This window comes from Vombatus ursinus, unplaced genomic scaffold (assembly GCF_900497805.2).
Source record: "Vombatus ursinus unplaced genomic scaffold, bare-nosed wombat genome assembly UNPS02014779.1, whole genome shotgun sequence".
NCBI classification, from domain to species: Eukaryota; Metazoa; Chordata; class Mammalia; order Diprotodontia; family Vombatidae; genus Vombatus; species Vombatus ursinus.
In genome coordinates, this window is record NW_020954557.1 from 58,937,425 (window position 1) to 58,962,116 (window position 24,692).

General features: G+C 37.1%; 1 protein-coding gene across 7 annotated transcripts in view; it reads left to right on the forward strand.

Annotated features, from left to right (window-relative positions):
* LOC114045604 (lymphocyte antigen 75-like) overlaps positions 1-24,692 on the forward strand; it is a 183,742-nt gene that overhangs the window by 111,222 nt on the left and 47,828 nt on the right. For 2 of the 7 annotated variants that reach the window (XM_027865678.1, XM_027865681.1), the window contains exons 32-36: positions 2,884-2,937; positions 3,308-3,451; positions 5,474-5,596; positions 7,548-7,715; positions 9,596-11,546. In XM_027865678.1, coding sequence (XP_027721479.1) covers positions 2,884-2,937; positions 3,308-3,451; positions 5,474-5,596; positions 7,548-7,715; positions 9,596-9,774 — 668 coding nt within the window. In that variant the 3' untranslated portion in view covers positions 9,775-11,546. Of the gene's footprint in view, positions 1-2,883; positions 2,938-3,307; positions 3,452-5,473; positions 5,597-7,547; positions 7,716-9,595; positions 11,547-13,599; positions 13,839-15,940; positions 16,473-24,692 lie in introns of those variants that run through there. The other 5 variants (XR_003569404.1, XR_003569405.1, XM_027865680.1 and 2 more) reach the window with 5 other exon arrangements.

Genomic DNA, 24,692 nt, shown 5'->3' on the forward strand with positions numbered 1-24,692 from the left:
TTTATACATAGTGGGAACTCTTCACAGGTTTAAATGATTATTTATCCATGAAAACATTTAGGCAATTTGTAGACACTGTAGTTGAAATGAAAATACATGTGAAATTCTCCTCTTCGTATACAGGAACAAGGAAGACAGTAATTATAGATGGTTCCCTCTAAAGCAAGATTTTTTTTTTTTTTGGTTAGGCGATTGGGGTTAAGTGACTTGCCCAGAGTTACACAGCTAGTGAGTGTTATGTGTCTGAGGTTGGATTTGAACTCAGGTCCTCCTGACTCCAGGGCTGGTACTCTATCCACTGTGCCACCTAGCTGCCCCTAAAGCAGGGCTTCTTAACCTGGAGCCTAGGGACCCATGAATTTGGATGAGGAAAAAAAAATCTTTATTTTGATATAATTGATTTCCTTTATTATCCTACTCTAAGGAGGAGTCCAAGACACACAAAAAATGTTAAAGAAACTTTGCCCAAAAAGTCTTTCTCCTGGAATTTTTGGTAGTTCTGATAGGATATATGGATCCAAAATGTTAACGAGCATACATCCTTAAATGTAATCAAAATCAAAATAAAAAATATTCCATTTAAGTCTGTGAGTCAATAAACATTAAGTACCTACTATGTGCAAGCACTATGCTAAGCATTGGGGACACAAATACAAATGAAAATAAAGGATAGAGTCCCTGCCCTCAAGAGATAGAAAGATGAATTTGGGATCAGAGGACCTGAGTCCACATCTCAGCTCTGCTACTTACCATCTCTATGACTTTGGATCTTTCATCTTTAAAATGAGGAATTTGGATTCAGTGATCTTTGCGATATCTTCTAATTCTAAGTCCTTTGATCTGATGCGAAAAACTTACACGGGAAGTTATTTAAAACAGCTTTTCAAATTGCCATTTGCCAATTATTTTTAGCCCCCAGAATGTAAGCAAATGGCTCTGTTTACCTTAATACCATTTAATATAGCTTGGAATGATAAGCTGCCTCTCATTTGGAAGTTTATAGTAAAGATCCCAATCTGTAAATGTTCAGAGAAATAATGATTGATGTTTATATAGTGCTTGGGGCAGGTAGGTGGTATGGTGATAGAGTGCTGGTCCAGAAGTCAGGAAGACTCATTATCTTGAGTTCAAATCTGGCCTCCAACACTAGTTGTGTGAGCCTAGTCAAGTCACTTAACCCTGTTTACCTCAGTTTCCTTATCTGTAAAATAAGCTGAGAAAGGAAATGGCAAACCACTCTAGTATCTTTGCCAGGAAAACCCCAAATGAGGTCACACAGAGTCAGACATGACTGAAACAACTGAATAAGAACAAAATACAGTGCTTATAATGTGCGAGTCATTGTGCTAAGCATGTTACAATTATCTCATTTGATCCATACAACAACCCTCGGGGATAGGTGCTATTATTATCCCTGTTTTACAGATGGGGAAACCAAAACAAGCAGAGGTTAAGTGACTTGCCCAAGGTTACACAGCTATTAAGTATCTGAAGCTGAATTTGAACTCGGTTCTTGATTCCAGACCCAACACTTCAGCAGAGTTTTTCTATTTAAACATAATCTACTAAGCATCTTTTGTCCTAAAAAAAAAAAAAAGACAAAAATAAAAAACCCTCTAAACTTCCCTTTCCATAGCACAGAAATTATTTTTGTTACTTACAGTAAAAGAGAAAGTGAGAGACAAGTAAATGATTCCAAGGTGTTATGCTCACCAGCCAGGAAATAGAGGTGCCATTTAGAGTGACATGGAAGTTAAGATAGAATGGCATTATGTATGGAAATAGTCAGTTTGGGATCTAGCCAATTTCAGGTGATCAAGGGATAGTCATGTGGAGATATCCTTTAGGCAACTAGCGATATAAAAAGTTCAAGACTAGAGATGAAAAGAATCCTCAAAATAAAGCTGATGGTGGAAGGCACAAGAGTGGATAAGCATCTTAATGAAATTATGCTCACAGAGAGGAAAAACCAGAGGAATAAGAACTGAGCTTGGGAGAAGTTTTCAAATTACAAGTTGGTGATTATTGTTTGTCCTTTGTTCTCAAAGAGAACGGTGACATCAGAAAGGTGATGTCATGACTTGCAAGTGAATTGGACTTAAGTGAGGCAGGACTGTGCAAAGTGCCCAGCCTCACTCTCTGCTCCTGAGCCATCTGGGTCCAGTGGCAAGACATAGATCAGGACGGACTGGAGATGGTCCCAATGCAGTGGGAGACCTTGGCCTTTTAAAGCTAAGGTCTTTCCCAGGTCTCAGTTTGTCTGAGGCAACATCCATTCAGTGATTAAAGGAGAACTTTAGTTTTTAGTTTTTAGTATTTAGTTTAGTGGAAGAGATGAGGGTTAATAAGGAAGGCAACTCATTGTGTCACAAAATCCAAAGAAGGAGAGAATTTCAGCAATTATCTGAGTTGTACCCTACCTTGGCTTATTTTTCCCCAACACGAAAATCACTTCAGAGTGATTACAAAATACCTACAACTGTGAGACAAGGCCAGTAGAAAGCGTTGGACTCCATCGCAGCCCATACCTAAGTAAAAATACTCTCTACCGAATTCCTAACAAATAGTCATCTGGCCTTCATTCAAAGACCTCTTGGGTGGGAGGCACTTAATTACCTCCCAAAGCAAAGCATTTCACTTGAGGATAGCTTGCAAGTCTCTACCTACAGTATTTTAGACAAATTATTTAGAAAGCCTCTGAATTCTTTTCAAGCTTGAAATCTTCAATCCTAATCTCTCCAAGCCTCAGTTTCCTTACCTGTAAAACAAGGATGATTATACTAGTTGTATATTTTCCCTCACGGGGTTGTTGTAAGGAAAATGCTTTGCAAACTTTACAGTTTTATATAAATGTTGAGCTTTCTTTCTTTTTTTTTTTGACAGGGACGCATCATGGTATAATGGCAAGCACATCAGCTCTCTATTTAGAAGACCTAGGTTCAAATCCTGCCTCTGTCTCTTACTACCTTTATAACCTTGGGCAAATCACTTAACTTTCCTGGGCCTCAGTTTCCCCATCTATTAAATGAAGAAGCTGGATCAGTTGTCCTCTGAGGTCTCTTCTGGCTCTTAATCTGTGATCCTGTGGTGGCTGTCTTCTAATTTCAATAGTTTAAAAAAATTATATCCCAGAAACGTGTTCAAAAAGGTGAACTCTGAGAAGGAAGGGGCCCTTGCCCTTCACAAGATATATTGCCACCTGATGACAGGACTGTCCGGTGCTAAAAACAGAGAAGCTTAATTTTATTTAGAAGATACAGTTTCTCCTAATTCCTATAAGTAATCATCTTACCCATCTGTTTTGCAGCTAAAAAGCAAACTCTTCAAAAATACTCATCACGATGTCCATCACCCAAAGGGACTCCATGGATTCCATTTGGAGATTCCTGTTATACCTTTGAGAAGGCATTGCACAATTTCTCTGAGGCCAAACAACTCTGTTCAGAACTTGGTATGGTACACTTCTTATTATTTAGACTAGTTCAGGGTGAGGATAAGAGAACAAAAGCAAAGAAATTCAGAATGATTCATACCATCCTAGGTAACAATACCTAGTTTGTTTCAGTGAAAATAGCAATGTGGAAAAAATTATTTTTAGTCACAACAGTAACAAGTTACATGGTCATTTAGTTGTATCTCCTTGGGTGCACAATTCATGAAGATCATTTGCTCAGATTGGGAAAATGCCCTCTACATTGCATATCTAGCATAGTGTCCATCTGGTCAGTATCCTTGTATTAACAATTTAACCACACGAATGGAAATTTCATCCAATTATCCTGCTCCTGTCTGTGAGGAGTCTTCCAAGTTCTCTTTATCTGAAAAGATGTTCTAATGCATGGTGGGTTTTGAGTAACAGAATTGTATCTATGATATACTATTCCACATATAAAAAACTTAAGATAAATTAAAAAAAAATTCTAACTCTAAAGGATGTAAAAAATTCAAGATCTCTTTGGACCTCTTAGCCACATAGCAATAGCCTTGTCATTAAAGGCAGCTAGGTGGGGCATTGAATAGCATTCTGGGCTTGGAGTCAGGAGTACCTGGGTTCATTCCACCTTTAGACATTTCCTAGCTGTGTGACTCTAGGCAAGTTACTTAAACTTTGCCTCAGTTTCCTCCTCTGTAAAATGAGGATGATAGTACCACTTAATCCACCAGAGCTGTTATGATGATAAAATGAGATATTTATAAAGCACTTTAAAAGCCATAAAGCATTATATATATAAATATTTGCTATCATCATCATCATCATTATTATGTATAATTTGAGACAACATGGCAGTGTTTAATTGCTTAGGATGAAATGTATTTAATACTTACATACTGTGCCTTCTTTCTGTTTATCATCTTACCAGAAGTTGGCCTGACAGTGCACTAACTCTTGGGTGTCTACATCATCTGCACAATCACCTGTTCCAGGTCCTTGTTATTCCATGGCTCCTTTTGGAGACTGGATATGGCTTCCTGTAGAGGACAACAGCCTAACTACAAACCTGGACCAACCAATAAACCAACAAGCATTTATTAAGCACATATACAACGCACAGGACAGTAGACCAAGTGCTGAGCATAGTCATTGACCTCGGGGAGCTTCCACTCTAATTCTAAGCTCACATTCTAATAGTCCCTTTAGAACCTCAGCTTGGAAACTATGAGAAATTGTCATAGAATCATACAATCCTCTTAAAGGTTCTGTACTTTAACTTTCCAGTTAAATGTTTCTATTCCAAGATTCAATAATTCTTGGGAAACAAGACAGCATGTTTATGAACTGATGATAAAAAGATATGAGGGGTCAGACTAGCCTAGTCTTCCACTTACCAATCAGGTGCCGTTTTAGGGACCTGCAATGGTTAGGTGAAAGCCCATTTCCACGACCAAATGTACTTGTTTAAATTCTATCATGAATAGAAGGTATTTTGGAAGGTTCACGGGGCCCATAGAATATTAGACACATTTAATTTCTATCCTAATAGAAACAAATTAAAAACTGATATGAGCAAAAGATGATGTTTTAGTCAAGTTAAAAATGGCTGTCTATTTTTCTACCACTTTATTCCCCTAGTCATTACCTCTAACTGTTGTGGCACAGAAGACTGAATATTCAGGCTCAAAAAGTGTCACCATAAAAATATTTCTAAGAAGTTAAAATCCTCTATGTACAAAATTATCAGTCTGGAAATTTGAGGGTAATTCTTTCATATCAGCTATCTTTTTAGGGAAATAGAGTTATTTATTGCATAATTCTAAAAGCTACTGGTTACACATGGCCTTTAAAAGATTAGTTTCAATATAAAGGTTTAGGATTTTTAGGTGAAGATTGATTTTTACATGATTCAAATTATATCTTTCTGTATCAACATTTTTCCATAATAGCTTTCTTTAATGTATTACAGATTAGCCATTTGTGTATATTGAAAACTCCTAAAGTAGATATGTCTTTAACACACTAATTTTACTACTTCAGATAGTGCAGCAACCATTGTTAACATAAAAAATGAAGATGAGAACATGTTTGTGAGCAGAATGATAAGAGAACATAATTATGTCACGATGAGAGTTTGGCTTGGATTATCTCGACACTCTAATGGTAAGAATTACGTTTCTTTGTGTTCATTTTGTAGACAAATCCCTGAATAGTCTCATAGAAACTTGTCTCAATTTCAGCCTTTTCTGGAAACTGGTGTGCTTTTTTCTGGTGCGCTTTCCAAAAAATTCTTCATTGTTGGAGGAAAGTCTCAGGCTCCTGCCATTTTAGCATTGATTAAAGGTTCTGTGGATATTTAACCCAGGTGCAAATCAATCATCAAACATTTATTAAGCACTTACTGTGTGAAAGGCACTAGGGTACAAAGATGAAAGAGTCTCTGCCTTAAAGGAGTTTACATCCTAATGAAAATGACAAGAGTGATATATTTAGGAATATGCAAGACATAGAAAGCAGAGCGGAGGGTTTAAGAATAAGTTTTATTTTAGATATGTGAAGTTTCAGATATCTATGTTACATCCAATTTGAAATGGTCAATAAATAATAATAATGGCTAGTGCTTTAAGGATCTCAAAGCACTTTATAATGTGTTATTTCAGTTGATCTTCACAACAACCTGTAACAACAACCTGCTACTATCCCCATTTTACAGATAAGGTAACTTAAAAACCAGACAGCATCTGGTTAATGGCTTGCCTAATAATACACAGCTAAAAAAAGTATCCGAGGTAGGATTTGAACTCAGGTCTTCCTGACTTCAGGTTCAGCATTCTATCTATTGTGACACCTTAGCTTCTGAGCAGTGATATGGAACTGGAGTTCAGGAGATTGACTGGATATATAGATCCAGCAGTTGTCTCCTAGAGAAGCTAGATCCATTGGAACTGATGAGGTCACTAAGGTAGAATGTATGAAGAGAGAAGGTCCAAGACAGAGCTTAGTGTATAACTATAGTTAGGGAGTGTGATTATAGCTGCCTTGAAGTATCTAAAGAAATGTCACATTGAGGCAGCTAGGTGGTACAGTGGATAGAGCACTGGCCCTGAAGTCAGGAGGACCTAAGTTCAAATCCAGTCTCAGATCAAACACTTGACACTTACTAGCTGTGTGACCCTGGGCAAGTCACTTAAGAAAAAAAAAAAGAAAGAAATGTCATGTGGAAGAGGGATTGTACTGGGTATGCATGACCTTAGAGAGCAAAAGTAGGAATCCAGAGCTACAAATGGAAGCTGTGAGGGGAAAGGAGGGAGAAAAATTTCACTCTGATAAAAGGAAAAACTTCCTAACAATTCCAAAAGTGGAATGGGGTGTTAGGGAGATGGTGGATTTCCTCTCCCAAAAGCAATGGCTAGAGAACCACTTGTCAGATACATTGTAGAAAAGATTCTTGTCAGGCGCCCTTGGACTAAATGCCTTTTGAGGTCCCTTCTGAGATTCTGTGATTTGATTTTACTGATAAGTGATCCTAGGTTTCCTGGCCTGATAACTTATAAATTTTTTAATGAATTTGTGATAATGGAGAAATATCTCAATCCAAATTATAATAAACTAGTTTGGGTGATAATGGACACTTGTTTCTAAGAGTCTTGGGTCAACAACATCGTTTATACTTTCGTTGAAAGAATATGTTCTGACAAAGGGTCTTAAACTTCTAGGACCCATCTCACTAGTACTGGGCTGCCTGGTCCTCTGAATACTGGATATTTTTCACATTTGTGTTCTCACACTTCGAAGTGCTTCACTGTATTCAGTGATTGTTACAAAATGCTATGATTGATATTTCCACCCTGGCCCTAAAGAATTAATGTAAAACACTCTTTCATTGGTGGAAGTTTTCAGAAAAAAGGTATGTGGTTTTGAGTTAATCTGGACTGAACAAAAAGAGGGAATCAGGGCTATTTCTAATGCTAGAAGTATATTTGTAGTGAAGATGCTTTCATCCAAACTACACATTGTAAGAAATATAACTATCTTCATGCTTCAGAACCTTCTCATATGTTTATTTGAAATTTTAGGGGTGATAACCAAACCTTACTATAATCCCTTCCTACAGATGAGTCTTGGAGTTGGTTGGATGGTTCAGTAGCAGAGTATGTTAAATGGGGAAATGAAAGTACCAATATTGGTGGAAATTGTAGCATCTTGCTGGCCTCAAGTGAAACATGGACTAAAGTTAAATGTGACCAAGGCCATGGAAGAGTCGTCTGCAAAGTCCCTATGGGTAAGTTTTGACTTAGTCTTAAATAGGCTGTATAGAGGTTTATACTAAATTAAAATGCTTCTGTAAAGCAGCATATTTCCAGAAAAATAACATACACATCAAACAGGGGTGAAAGTTTGACTTTGGTCCAAGGCTTATCAGTCCTGGAAGCAGTACTCCATTGAATTATGGAGAATTATTTTGCATAGATATTATGATGAAACTTGATTAAGTACAAAGAAAAATGCAAGAACAAGCTAAGACTCATTTGAAAGCTAACAAAAATATTAACCTCCATGTAACAAACTTCTGTCTAGGGAAAAATTTGAAGCTTCTTCATTTTAAAAGAAATTTTTAACTGTGAAAACTTTTAAAGAATGTGAATTAATTGAGGCAGCACAGTATAATAAAATAGGGCCAAATTTGGTATCAAAGAACCTGAATTTCCCTCTTAAGTGATTTTAAGACAAATCACTTTACTCCATACCTCTGTTTCCTCACCTGTAAAATTAGGTTAGAGAAGATGATGTCTAAGATCTCTTCCAGCTCCAAATTTATGATCATATGAATGTGTAGAACTTGAACTTTCATTATTTCATTGTTGACTTTCTTTTTTCCTCAGACCCATTAAATTTCATGGTAACTTTAAATCTGTGCCTGGATTGTTTTTAATTGTTACTAACTACTGAAAATCATCAGGGGAAAACGTAATTACACAGATGTTTCATCACTCACTGATACCATAGTATAAAATACCACATTAGTGATTTTATCTCCATGGGAAAAGCTTCTAAATTTTTCACAATTCAGCATTTCTTTCCATGTGGGTGTTGGGGTGGAGGAGAGGCAGAGTACTTTCCCATTTCAGTGAGCAGAATATTAAAGATGAAACATTGATGCTGATTTATTAATCAGTATAGAACTTGAATTGTGGAAAGCTAGAAATCTGCAGTTTAAATCACCCTGGTGATTTGGTCATTTAAAAATTAAATAGTATTAACTGATTCACAAATAACAGTTTAACCAGGGCAATGGAAAATTTTCTATAATTATAGCTCAGTCCAATGCAAATGAAACATGAGAAGATTGTAGTTTTTAGCAACTTGTCTAGGATCAAAAAATATCCTGAAGTGTGATACTCTAAAAAGACTGCTCTGAGAATATGAGAATTGTGAAAGTTTCTTGATCTTTTTTAGAAGAAATTGCCATAAAAGTCAAGAGAATATTAATTAAATGCATTTATATATAGTAAATGGTGCAGCTAGGTGGCACAGTAGAGAGAGTGCTGGCCCTGGAGTCGGGAGGACCCGAATTCAAATCCAGCCTCGGATACTTACTAGCTGTGTAACCCTGCGGCAAGTTGCTTAATTAACCTTGTTTGCCTCAGTTCCTCATCTGTAAAATTAGCTCAAGAAGGAAATTGCAAACCACTCTAGTATCTCTGCCAAGAAAACCCCAAATGGGGTAACAAAGAGTAGGACGTGACTGAAAATGACTGAACAACAACAAATATAGTAAATGCATTTTTTTCCAAATTAATTGTTGAAATATAAAAATGGCTAGAATTTATTAAGAAAAAGAATAGCTAGCATTTATATGGCACTCTAAGGTTCGTAAAGCACTTTACAAATATTATCGAATTTGATCCTCACAACAATCCAGGAAGGTAGGTGCTGTTATTATCCCCATTTTACAGATGAGGAAACTGAGTCAGACAGGTCAAGTGACTTGTCCACAGTCATACAAATAGGAAGTACCTGATTGAAACAAGCACCATGAGCTTAGGATTTATAAGTACTGGGCTGAATTAATGTGCTTTTATATGCTTTTAATAAAACCAAAAATTTGATTATCTTTTTCCTCTCTTATTTCCTCCAACATCCAACCCCTCCCTAATTCAGGAACAAACTACAAAGGAGTGGCTATAGCAATTGCTGTTATGACTTTCTTAGCTTTGGTTTGTGTGCTGATGTGGTACCTCTACCAAAAGAAACGTTTTCACTGGGCTGGCTTCTCTTTGGTGCACTTTGACCATGGGGTGAATGAAGATGAGATTATGCTTCCATCATTCCATGACTGAATTATTCTAAAAGCTTATTGATTTGCCGTTTGTTGAAGAAAAGTAGGTTTTCAAATATATTGCAAGGAGTATGTGTCTACTTCACATGGACCAAATTTGAAGCCTTTAGGAACATTTTAGGTCTCTAAACTTTGATTGATTGTTTTTTTTTTAATGTTCATACAGTCACATGCCATTTTTTATTATTTTAATGATTAGAGTGGTAAGACTAGAATGAAAAAACTGAATTGCAAATAGGACAGTTAGTTTAATGGACATCTGAGCTAACCATGTTACTATAGAGGATATAGAATACACAAGAAAATGAATGAATGCTATTGTGCTAGGTCACATCTCTAATTGGTGGAAAAACTGAAGGTAGAAGTTGCATTGTATTAGAACATTCTGGCTTGTCAACAATGTAATTTCCACATATGCAATCAATTTACTACCGGTATACACTGGTTAGTACAACAAAGTGTATAATCAGGGAGCAACCAAATTTAAACATGACCAGAGATGTGTGGTTTTTTTCCTCTATTTTTAGTCATTTTCCTCAGGATTAAGAGGTAGACGTTAAAGACAGGGAGAAGGGGAAAAGGGCAAGATCTTTTCCCAAGGTGAAACAATAAACAATGACTGACTCATGCTTTGTAAAAGTGTCAACTTTTAGCAAGCTGCTTCTTATGCTACACATTTTGATGATAACTAAGATTTCTTTCATCTCAAAAATCCCTCTCTTATTCATAATTTTACTTAGAATGACACAGCTTTTAACCTTAGGAAGGCTTTGGTTCTTCATTTCCTAAAGTATGGGGGAAAAACACTATGGGCATTTAGATGGGTATTTAGTGTTCACCCCATTACTATGACAGTGTTTTTATATAATTATATATGTACTGACAGTCATTGTTTCCCATTAGAGGGAACCACCTACAGAAACAACTGGAAAATGAGACATGGTATACCTCACTGGGCTAATTTTTAAGACAATTTTGACTGAGACTGCTCTCCTGCTTCCCCACCACACCCTAAAAAAAAAACTAAGAACATCAGTGAATAAGCATTTATTAAATGTGTATCATGTTCCAGGGGCTGTGCTGAGCACTGGGTATACAAAGAAAGGCAAAAGCAGTATCTGCCCGTAGAAAGCTCCCATTCTAATTGGGGAGGAGGCAGCAAGTAAATATGTAGATGGTATATACAAGATAACCTTAAAGGGGAAATTAGGGCAATGAAGAGAATAATGGATGTATCCTATACCTGTGAACATAGATAGATTGAGATTTAAAATATTACTACAATTCCTAATATAATATTTAATATCATAATTTGTCAAGGAACATTAATTTTCTATGGTTAATGCTGTAACATTTTATAATTTGGCATCTAGTTCTAATAATGGCACCCTCTGGAAATGCTAATTTTGTATAAATGTTTTATTCAGTATTCTACTTATAAATATTTGCACTTCTGAGAATTTTTGTGTACAAATATGCATAGTTTTATTTTATAGCTTGCTCCCAAGGCTATTAAATTATGTTAAAGTTGTGAATAGTTTTCTAAATAAGTCTTAATATATTCTGCAAATATCTTGTTTTATTGGAATACACAAATGCCTTAAGTCCATCATACTAGTTTCTTTGCCCCAGAAATAGTACAACATAGCATCTGAGTCTATATCATTGAAAGAGCTAAGATAATAATGTATTTGTGGGAGATGTGCAAATATGTACAGTAACAATGACTTACAGAGTTTTTCTTAATAAAAAATTTGGAATTCTTTTAGAAAATGATTATTTCCATATTGAGATTCATTATGCCTAGAACATATTATGAGAAAATGGTCAGCTGCCCTGATTAGGATTACCTGCTTTAAAACACTCAAATCTTTAATCAATATTGTAAAATTAAATTGTCAGCTATCCTTCACATTTCTGATGGATCCATTTTCATCAATTGAGAGTTCATTCAGTGAATGAAATGTGTCCATGTCTAGATTTCTTAGACTCCCATTCAAATTCAGAAGCAGCCTGGTCTCCTCTCTGTTTTGCCTATTTCAATATGGATGAGTTTGAAGGGGGAAATAGAAGAGCATTAGGAAAAACTGATTTATGTACACTCAGTGGTGTAGGTAACAGTAGAGGTGGTAGAATTAAAGTGGTGCCTCAAAACCAATCTGCACTAAGTTAACTTCTTGACAAGATAGCTTTCTCAGTGAGAGACAGATTTCAACTCCCACACACCTACTCCAACAAAATCCTGAAGTTTACCATAGACCAAATAATCCAGAAAGTCAGTGAGAACCTCCAGTAAGTGACATCTTCCACCCCAGAACTGCACTAAAAAAATAGATCAGAAGCCCATTGAAAATAGGAAAAAGGACCACTCCAGCAAAGTGAGCACCAGTGTGATGAAGCTATATAGCTAGAGGTGGCTCTTCTGAGTGGTGGAGAGACCTTGGAAGGGAAAATGGATAACTAACAGTGGTACTGACCAACAGAGCTACAATGGTCAGATCCCAACAGGTCAGGACCAAGGACTCTGAGGTCCCTAGCACTTCATCCTGGGTTGCCAGAGAGGACCTAAGAGATCCAGTGATCTTAACCTCTGGTCTTATCTCACCTACACTGGCCAGATTGGTCTGTAAGCTTTGCCCTGCTTTGTTTCCAGCCTGGATCAGATTGCTCATCCTTATGTAGCCCTCAATTCCAGGGGCTCTCCATATTGGTGCCAGACCTAATGAATACACTTGATCCAGCTTCATCCTACTGTAACTCAGAACTCCTGAGTTCAAGCAATCCACCAGCCTCAGCCTTTCCAGGAGCAGAGATTATAGGACCTTTGAAAGAATAAATTTAATAGAATGGTTGAGGCAGAAGCCTAATTACAAAAAGTTGAAGATAGAGTGGAAGTATTCCTCTGTGTTCCTGAATGAAAACTATGGTCTTTGCCCCTCTCATATACCTTTTAGAAATTAGTTTTCTAGCCCCTGGAAGCTAATGCTCTCTCACCTTCAGCTCCCTCTGTTCTTGATTGGTTGACCACAAGAAAATTTCCTCCAGCCAGATTATAGCAGCTAGTTCTGCCTTTGTGATTTTGTTGAGAGATCCAGATACTTGGACATCGCCAACCCAGTGGCCTTCAGATCAAAGGCTCTCCTGGTTCTTCTCTTACCTTGGCTTTTCCCTTATCATGCTCTTAAAATGAGCATCCCTCCCAATTTGATGGTCTTTATTTTAGATTCTGCATCTGCTGGTGCTACCCTTCTCTTCAGCTAAATAGAGAGAACAGTGTAGACAATAATCACCTCTCTGTGCTCTTACTCTACTGGTCCCAGTCACTCCAGGGTTCTCAACAGGATGCATATATAGGCAAACATGGCATAGTTTTGCTTTACAAAATATTACCAAGATAATTTCATAAGTTTTATTAATATGTTATGTTCCAATTCCATTGTATCAAAAATTTAATTTGACAAATATTTATCAAGTGTCTGCTGTGTGTTTATGAAAGGGCCTAGAATAGATTCAAAGTTTAAATAAAAAATAATCCCTGTTCTTATGGAGTTAAGGCCGTAAAACAGAGGTTTTTAACCTGGGGTCCACAGACCCCCCAGAGGGCTCTGTGGCTAGATTTCAAAGGATCCATGAACTTGGGTGGGAAAAAAATACAACTGTATTTTCAATATAATTGGATTTTTTTGTAATCATATGTATTTTATTTTATGAATTTAGAAAGATTATTCTGAGAAGGGATCCATAGGATCCATTGGATTGCCAAAGGGGTCTATGACACAAAATAAGCTATGTACTTCTCCCTGCCCCCAACTGTTGGTACATTTAGGTATGTAGGTGGATCTGTGACCCGGTCCAGCCATTTTGCAAAGCAGTTTGGAATTACGCCCCAAAAGCTTATAAAACCCAGCAACATCACTACTAGATCAATATCCCAAAAAGATCAAAGAAAGAAGAAAAGGATCCATGTAAGTATCCAAAAATATGCATGACTCTTCATTGTGGCAAAGAAATGGAAATTGAGAGAATGCCTATCAATTGGAAAATGGTTTACTTGTGCTATAAGAAATGATGAGGTTTTAGAAAAACCTGGGAAGACTTGTATGAACTATACAATATGAAGTGATCAAAAACAGGAAAATAATTTATACAATATGAACAATAATATAAAAACAAACAACTTTGAAACTTAGGAACCTTGATCAACACAATAGAATCAACTACAGTTCTAGAGGATTCACAATAAAACATGCTAGCCACCTCCAAATAGAGAGCCAATGAACTCAGTGTTGATTGAAGAATATTTGGGGGGCGGGGAAGGGGACATAGTTAACATAGGGATTTGTCTTACTTGACAATTTGTATTTGTAATGGGTTTTGTTTTCCTCAATTTTCTCAATGGATAGGGGAAGAGGAGATGGGAGGGAAAGAATTTGGAACTGACAATAAAATTGAATTACTAAAAATAAATTACTCCCCTGCTCAAGGGGATAACTTTGCAGTAACTACACAGTCTGCTGCAGACCATATACAGTTCAAAAATGTTTGTTCAAGGTGAAGCTAAAGACCTTTCTGGATCTCTGTTTCCTTCTGCCTAAACCCAGCAGTTGTTAGCTGTTTGTCTTTTTTTTTTTTCACTTCTCCTTGACCAAGTTTAATGCCTAGAACTAAATAGCTGATTAAAACTAGCATTAAGATTTGAGAAAAGCTTAATATGTTATCTCCTCCTACCTAGATAATACTGCATTTAATATGGACCACTAATGACTAAAAGTGCATTAAGTGAAGAATTTCAGGCATCATATAAGGCCAATAGAAGAGAATCTTTGAGTCAAGGGGACTTTTAGTGCCCCTCCCAAAAAAAATCATCCCACATAACTGGTCCTGATAACTTCTTTGAATACACAATTTCAGGCTACAAAGAAATTAATGAAGGATCCAGAGCACTATAAAGATTAGAGACAAATAAAAACTGGGTGAAAAAAGTTAAATGAACAGAATTTTTTTTAAGTGTAGGGAAACTTGAGCCAAGAAAATGTCTATCAATAGTCTTCAAGAATGCAGAGCTCTGGTGGCAGCTAGGTGGTGCAGTGGATAGTGCCCCAGCCTTAGAGTCAGGAGGACCTGAGTTCAAATCCAGCCCACACTTGACACTTACTAGCTGTGTGACCATGGGCAAGTTACTTAACCCTGATTGCCTCACCAAAAAACAGAATTCAGAACTTTAAAATTCTGTACGGTAGAAAGTCAGACCTGAACTCAACCTACCTGTTTTAAATGTTTATATATGTAAATAAGTACACACATGTCTTCTGTTATATGTATTTGTACATATACATACACACACACACACACACACACACACAACCGTACTCATCCATACACACGTGTCTCCATCTTTTCTTGGCTTCCTCCCTGACAAACAGTAGGAGGAGGCAGCTCAGTTAGTTCTCCTGTTCAGTTCTTTGCATGTGACTGAATAAGATGTTGAACTTGGGCTAACCCAAGTGTCTATTAGTAATTCAATTCTATCTTCTTCAAATATATGCTTGTAGTTTTAATTTGTGTACCTATGTATATGCTTTATATTATAAAAATATCTTATATTTTTAGGATTGCTGTTAAGAATTATATTCTCTATTTATAGAATCCATTTTTGTTAGATTCATATATATTACACTGAGCTAGAAATTTCTTTTAAAATACATATGCTTACTAGTTCTCATTAAATATGTAATACGTATGTGTAACACACACACACTACACACACACACACACACACACACACACACACACACACAGAATCCCCAGTATACAAACAATAATGTGCTGCTCCCCCTAGTGGATTAACATAAGAACTAAGTGATATAATTTCAAATGTCTGAGATTTAATTTTGTTAAGCTAACTATATGACATTCTGTTTGAAACCAATAGATGAATTACCACATTTATGAAAAGGTTTACACTGTGGAAAAATAATATGGAACCTTAATAATGAAAGTGATTGGTGAAGGTCTAATCATTATCTGAAAGTGTTATAAGTAGTTCTGGGACCCTAAATAAATTGCCAGTGGTGTTTACCATTTTCATTATATAAACACTAAAGTGTGAGTATTTAATTCAAAAATATACCTAGGTTGATATTGGGTCTATATCAATTTGCTTCTAGATGAAAATAAAATTGTAACATGGGGGAATAGAAAACAGTGGTGCCTTAATATAATGGAATATTATAATGAAATAAATGAATGATACAAAGAAATTTGGAAACATCTTTAGGAAATACTGAGAAATTAAGAAAAGCGTATCTGTAAGAATGGAGTACACACCAACTATGACCATTTCAGAGACAAGGTGAATGAGAACAAATGGACAAAGAATCTTTATGAGAGTTCATGGGAAGTAACTGAGAAATTATGAAACTTCATGGGACTCAGGACTTCATCATTGGAGAGAAGCTCCCACAAGCAATGCTTTTCAATAATCGTTCCAAAATTTTTTTTTGGAGAGAGTTTCTTGGGACACAGAATGACTTAGTCATTTACCCAGTCACAGACACAGTATTGATTCCAAGGCCAGCCTTCTATCTGCTACAACCACGCTGCCTCTTCTTTGTTTATTGAGATGAATTCATTTAAATGTAAATATTAAACAAGTTTAATTGGTTGTATTGTCTTTCAATCCTGTTTTTAATAAAAAAAAATTTCTCATTTTTTAAATCTAGTGTTCTCCAGTATTCAAATTTACCTGTTTGGTGGAGTATTCAAATGTTGGTGGTAGTTGTTGGTTTTTGGTTTTTTTTTTACTTTTAAGGAGTGATAAAAGGGGCAGCTAGGTGACCCAGTGGATAGAGCACTAGTCTTGGAGTCAGGAGGACTTGAGTTCAAATCTGACCTCAGACACATAACACTTACTAGCTGTGTGACTCTGGGCAAGTCCCTTAACCCTGATTGCCTAACCAAAAAAAGTGAAAAATTAATAACCAACATTGAAGCTCTTATCTCTGCTGCTATACTAAGAGTTGTCTAAACTATTGTGGGAGGAGCCAGCCCTTTATGAAGGGCCTATAAGTAAGGCAATCAGGAACAGATTCAGGTTCTGAACAAAGGAGTGGCTCCTACCGCAACAGTCCAAGGCTAGTACATTCCCCAAGTCACCCCACAGAGTCAAAAACAGATCAAAGGGACATGTCTAAACCCTTCACAGCCTCACACAGACTCATCAGCTTGTTACCTCATTAGGCTGAATACCCCTGACTGACCTCCTCCAACTAAAATCATATATTTCAATCTGGAGTATTAGTTGTGGTGAGATAACATAGGGTATAGACAGAGAGCCAGTTCCAAAACTGAGAAGTCCTAGGTTGAAGTTCTGCCTCTGACCATACTGGCTATGTGACAGAAAACTGGAAAACAATGTTTACATTCAGGGTCTTCAATAAAGGCTTCATTTCTAAAATATATAGAGAACTAAGTCAAATCTCTAAGACTACAAGTCATTCATCAAATGACAAGTGGACAAAGGATATGAACAGGCACTTTTCAGATGAAAAAGTTAAAGCTATCCATATGAAAAAAATGCTCCAAATGACTATTGATTTAGAGAAATGCAAATCAAAACAACTCTGAGGTACCACATCACACCTATCAGATTGACCTACATGACAAAACAGGAAAATGATAAATGTTGGAGAAGATGTGGGAAAATTGGAACACTGATGCATTGTTGGTGGAGTTGTGAACTGATCCAACAATTCTGGATAGCAATTTGGAACTATACCCAAAGGGTTATAAAACTATGCATACACTTTGACTCAGCAATACCACATCTAGGGCTGTATCCCAAAGAAATCATAAAAAATGAGAAAAGGACCAACATGTACAAGGATATGTATAGCAGTTCTTTTTGTGGTGGCCAAGAATTGGAAATTGAGGGGGGGGCGGAGCCAAGATGGTGGAATAAAAGCAGTGACTTGCTTGAGCTCTCCCCCATCTCCCTCCAAATACCTGTAAAAAATGGCTCTAGACAAATTCTAGAGAAACAGAACCTACAAAAAGACATAGTGAAACAAATTTCCAGCCCAAGACAACCTGGATGGTTGATTGGATAGGTCTATTGTACTGGGCGGGGAGAGGAGCACAATTCAGTGTGGCACCTCAGGCAAAGACCAGGCCTCAGCACACCTGGAGCAGGCCCCAGGAGACTGAATCATGGGCAGCTGTGGCGGGTTCCAGACTTCTCAACCCACAAACACCAAAGACAACTTAGAAGGTCAGTAGGAAAGGTCTGTTGGACCATGGTGAGAGAGAAGCTTGATCCTGGCACAGCCCCAGTGTGGTGGCTGCTTCCAGAGCTCTTGTCCCATAGATGGAGGGGGAATCGAGTGGCTGATCAGAGGTGGATTGCCAGGATCTCTTTGCTGGTGCTGAGGCAGGATTCTCTTGCTTTGCCTGTGCTTGGATCTGGGTCACAGTTCTAGATGGCACTATTGGGGTGAGGAAGGGCGCTGGCATAGTGGAGCTTATAGTGGAGGTGGAGAGGGAATCCTTCTCACAGTTCCAAGGCAGAAAAGAGTGCTTGTGGTCACTCAGATCAGAACCCAGGCCAGGAAAGGAGTAAACACCTCATTCTTGATCAAACCACTTTGGAAGAACTGAAAAATTTACAGGTCCCTAGAAGTATCTCTGAAAACAGCTGCACAAAACCCCTGAAGCTTAGGACAGTACATTCTCCACACTGGAAGCAGACCCCTACTTTAACAAAGCATTTAAAACTCAAGTAATTGTCTAGGAACATGAGCAAACAGTCCAAAAAAAAAGTCAGACCATAGAATCTTTCTTTGGTGACAAAGAAGATCAAAACATACAGAAGAAGAAGACAACAAAGTCAAAGTTCCTACATCCAAAGTCTCCAAGGAAAATATGAATCAGTCCCAGTCCATGGAAGAGCTCAAAAAGGATTTTTGAGAAGCAAGTAAGAGAAGTAGAGGAAAAACTGGGAAGAAAAATGAGAGTGATGCAAGAAAATCATGAAAAACAAGTCAACAGCTTGCTAAAGCAGACCCAAAAAAATACTGAAGAAAATAACACCTTGAACCCAAATGGCAAAAGAGGTGCAAAAAGCCAATGAGGAGAAGAATGCCTTAAAAAGCAGAATTGGTCAAATGGAAAAGGAAGTCCAAAAGCTCACTCAAGAAAATACTTCCTTAAAAATTAGAAAGGAGAAAATGGAAGCTAGTGACTTTATGAGAAATCAAGAAATTGTAAAACCAAACCAAAAGAATGAAAAAATAGAAGACAATGTGAAATATTTCATTGGAAAAACAACTGACCTGGAAAATAGATCCAGGAGAGATAATTTAAAAATTTTTGGACTATCTGAAAACCATGATCAAAAAAGAGCCTAGACATCATCTTTCAAGAAATTATTAAGGAAAACTGACCTGACATTTTAGAACCAGAAGGCAAAATAGAAATGGAAAGAATCCACCAATCACCTCCTGAAAGAGATAATGAAAGGAAAACTCCTAAGAATACTATAGCCAAATTCCAGAATTCCCAGGTCAAGGAGAAAATATTGCAAGTAGCCAGAAAGAAACAATTCAAGTATTGTGGAAACACAATCAGGCTAACACAAGATTTAGCAGCTTCTACACTAAGGGACCAGAGGGCTTGGAATATAATACTCCAGAGTGCAAAGGAGATAGGATTACAACTAAGAATCACCTACCCAGCAAAACCGAGTATAATCCTTCAGGGGAAAAAATGGATATTCAGTGAAATCGAGGACTTTCAAGCATTCTTGATGAAAAGACCAGAGCTGAATAGAAAATTTGACTTTCAAATACAAGACTCAAGAGAAGCATAAAGAGGTAAACAGGAAAGAGAAATCATAAGGGACTTATTAAGGTTGAACTGTTTACATTCCTGCATGGAGAAATGATATTTGTAACTCATGAAACCTTTGTCAGTATTAGGGTAGTTGGAGGAAAAAAAAATTATATGTATGTATGTAGATAGATAGATAGATAGATAGATAGATAGATAGATAGATAGATAGATAGATAGATAGAGGGCACAGGGTGAATTGAAGATGAAGGGGTGATATCTGGAGAATAAGGGGTGAGAGAGAATTATATATATATATATATAATATACAGAGAAGGAGAAAGGGAGAGGTAGAATGGGGTAAATTATCTCATATAAAACAGACAAGAAAAGACTTTTGCAGTGGAAGGGAAGTGGGGGAAGATGAGAGGGAATGAGTGAATCTTATTTTCATTGGATTTGGCTTAAGGAGGGAATAATATATACATTCAATTTTGGTATGGAAATCTATCTTACCTTACAGGAAAGTAGGGGGGAAGGGGATAGGAGAATGGGGGGATGATAGAAGTGAGGGCAGATAGGGGCAGGGGGTAATAAAAGCGAACACCTCTGAGGAGGGACGGAATAGAATAAATAGGGGGCGGGATAAGATGAAGGGAAATATACTTAGTTTTTCATAACATGACTACTATGGAAGTATTTTACATGACTACACATGTATAACCTGTATCGAGTTGCTTGCCTTTCCATTGAGGGTGGGTGGGGAGAGAGGAAGGTAGAAAATTTGGAACCCAAAGTTTTAGAAACAAATGTTGTTTTCACATACAACTGGGAAACAAGATATACAGGCAATGGAGCATAAAAATCTATCCTGCCCTACAGGAAAATAGAAGGGGAAGGGGATAAGAGAAGGGGGGAGGGTGATAGAAGAGAGGGCAGATTAGGAGAAGGGATATTCAGAATCATGCCTTCTGGGGGGAGGGGTATTATGGGGAGAAAATTTGGAACTCAAAATCTTGTGGAAGTGAATATTGAAAACTAAAAATAAATTTAAAAAAATAATTGGAAATTGAGGGGATGCCCATCAACTGGGGAATGACTGAACAAGTTGTGGTATATGAATGTAATGGAATACTATTGTTCCATAAGAAATGATGAGCAAGTGGACTTCAGAAAAACTTGGACTTACATGAACTGATGCTGAGTGAAGTGAGCAGAACCAGGAGAATACTATACACAGTAACAGCCATGTTGTGCGATAACCAACTTTGATAGACTTAGCTTTCCTCAGCAATGCAAGGATCTAAGACAACTCCAAAAGATGCATGATGAAAAATGTTATCCACACCCAGAAAAAGAACTATGGAATCTGAATGCAGATTGAAGCATACTATCTGCTCTTTTTTTTTTGTTTCTTCTTTCTCATGGTTCTTCCTATTGGTTCGAATTCTTCTTTACAACATGACTAATGTGAAAATATTTTTAATATGAATGTATATGTTGAACCTATATCAGATTGCACACTGTCTTGGGAAGGGGGTAGGTTGGGAGGGGGAGAAAATTTAGAACTCAAAGTCTTATAGAAGTGAATGTTGAAAACTAAAAACAAATAAATTTTAAAAAATAAGATAAAAATAAATAAACAAATAAGTAAAAGTGAAGTAAGCAGAATCAGGAGAACATTGTACCCAGTAACAACAATGTTGTGTGATGATCAACTGTGACTGACTTAGCTCTTCTCAGCAATACAGTGATCCAAAATAATTCCAAAGGACTCATGATGGAAAATGCTATCTACATCCACAGAAAGAACTGATGGAATCTGAATGTAGATTGAAGCACACTATTTTCACTTTATTTTTTTCATGGTTTTTTTCCCTTTTGTTCTGTTTCTTCTTTTACAACATGATTAATATGGAGATATGTTTTATGTGATTGTACATATATAACCTATATCAAATTGTTTACCATGTTAGGAAGAGGGGATAGAAGGGAGGGAGGGAAAAAATTTGGAACTCAAAATTTTATTAAAAATTAATGTTAAAAAATTGTCTTTACATGTAATTGAAAACAATAAAATACTGTTTTAAAAAAGATTTTTAAAAAGGATTATGAGTGACAGAGATGCTTAGCCTGAACTGAGAGAGTTTGCTCACCTAGGAGTTCCCAGTATTAATGAAATTGTCGGTTCTGTCCCTATCACTCTAATAATCATGGTTGCTGACATGTATATAATAATAGCTACTAGCAGTTATATAATGCACAAAGGTTTGCAAAACATTTTAAAATTGTATTTTATTTGATTCTCACAGAAATCCTGGAAGGCGTTTTATTATCCCTATTTTACAAATGAGGAATTTGAGGCAAACAGGTTAAGTGACTTGCCCAGGGTCACACAGCTAAGAAATGTTTGTCTGGATTTGAACTCAGCTCTTCCCAACTCCAAGTCCAGCACTCTATCCACTGTGCTACCTAGACACCAATGGCCCAGCTGAATTTGGCACTTAAGCATTTGCAAAGCACTTTATACACATTATTTCATTTGATCTTCATAACCTATTTGGCAGTTAAGTATTATAAGCATTATTTTCTCCATTTTATAGAGGAAAAAATTGAGGCCTTAAAAGTTAATTTATATTCTTTAATTGCCAGTATTTATATAGTGCTTTAAGGTTAACAAAGCACTTTATGTTTATTATTCCATTTTATATCACAACAATCCTATGAGATAGGTGCTATTGTTATCCTCATTTTACTAATGAGGAAGCTGGGGCCAGAAGAGGTTAACTGACTTGTCCAGGATTATATAACTAGTCTCTGAGGTAGAGCTGAACTTAGGTTTTCCTGACTCCAAATTTATTGCTCTATACACTGCACCACCTAGATTTAATTTACCAGTGATCACACAGTAATAAATTCCAGAGCCATGATACAAACCCAGATTATCTGATTTCAATCCAGTGCTCTTAACATTATGCCACTATTGCTCTCAAATGTTATGGGATTTACGAACCAAGCGTTATTATACAAAGTACCCCAGCTATGCCATGCTGTCTTACGCAGAGTTAGGAAGTCTAGTCACTAGTACTGCTTACCATATTAATCTATGATAATAATAAAAACATTTATATGGTGCCTTAATGTTTATAAGTCACTATGAAAAAGAGATCCCTAGTGACAAACTTTTGGGAAGATATGGGATGAGATTCTCACTGGATGTGCAGACATGAATGGATTCCAGTCTGCAATCTGAATTGTTGGAGGCAACCTGAATCAATGAAATCACAGATCTTTTCAGCATTCCAGTGTCATGAAAAAGTAAGTGGGAGAATTTACAAGAGTTACCACTTGAAGAGGAAATCATTTTCTTTTAACTTCTTTTGTCTTCAATCTCTTTCTCTGTGCTATCAATTGTACCAAGTTGTCACCATAATTATGGAGGTAGCAAAAGAGAGGTGGTATCTATATTTTTGTGTATTTCATTGATTGCTGTAATCAAAACTTTCATCACTGATTGGCCACCTCTCTGGTGTTTGTTGTTTTGGCACTAACTAAATTCACAATGCATCACTGGACCAGTATTTAAAGACTTTATAGCCTGATAAGATCTGCCACAATTTGATAAGAGCTGAACTTTACCAGCATAACCACGGAGAACCCAGAATTACCACCATAAGATGATGAGGCATAAGAGTCAGATTCAACTGGATAAAAATCACACATCACTCAAAATATCAACTATCAATCTTAAGGAAATAATGCTGCTATGGGAGGCAGATTTGAGATGGCAAATTAGGGGCAACCACCCAGCTGAACAAGGCAGTTAGGTGGCACACTGGATAGAGCACCAGGCCTGGAGTCAGGAAAACTCACCTTCCTGAGTTCAAATCTGGCCTCAGACTATAACTGTGTGATCCTGCGCAAGTTACTTCACCCTATTTCCCTCATCAGTAAAATGACCTGGAGAAGTAAATGGCAAACTACTCCCATATCTATGCCAAGAAAACCCCAAATGGGGTCACAAAGAGTTGGACATGAGTGAAAAATGACTGACTAAAAACTCAGTTGAACTCTCCCAACATTCTCCTCCAAACAACTTTAAAATAACACCTCAAATCAAATCTTGGAGAGACAGGGCCAACAAAAAATTGGAGTGAGATATTTTTCTGGCCTAAGAAAAATTAAGAGGCAGGCAGGAGAAGTTACACCAGGGTGGAGGTCTGGAGCCTACCTATGCAGCAGTAGCAGCAACAGTAGGAAAAGCTTCAAGAGTTCTCAGCCCAGAAACAGTGAGGGGGTTTGACAATTGCTCAGAAAGAGATCTCAAAGAACTCTTTGCTAGCACCAGTTACATCTGATGCTGACTGGCAACTCTGCTGCCCATAAACAGTTCTGGATTGCAGTTCCAGGAAAGAGAAGAGCACTGGTTGTCAGTCACAAGGGAGCAGGGGGCCCTGGTCACAGTACCAAGGCAGAGAGGAGCATTAGTGTATGTAGCTATAGGGAAGCAGGGGCCCTTCCTTGGTAAGGATCAGAATACAGATCAGGAGAGCAGTGACTATACCTCTCCCAGAATAACACCACCTTGGAAGCACCAAAAACTTGGAGACCCTAGAACTAGCTCTGAAAATAGCAGCATGAAAAAACCTGAAGCTTGGGATAGTGCTTCCCATCACTAGCAGCAGAGCCCCACTTTAAGACAAAGTTAAGAAAGTCAAAGTTGAGAAATAGACTGGGAAAATGAACAAACAACAACAAAAAAGAATTTGACCATAAAAAGTTACTATGATGGCAGGGAAAATCAAGACATAAACGCAGAAGAAAACAACATTGTGAAAAACAGTTACCAAAAAAAAACCTTAAAGAAAAATGCTAATTGACCCAAGCCCAACAAAAATTCCTGCAAGAGTTAAAGAAAAAGATAAGAGTGGTGGAGGAAAACTTGCAAAAATAAATGGGAATGATGATACAAGAAAATTATGAAAAGAGAATTAACAGCTTGGTAAAAGAGGCACAAAAAATACTGAAGAAAATGAGACCTTAAAAAATAGAATTGGCCTAACGGTCAAAGAGGCACAAAAATTCACCAAAGAA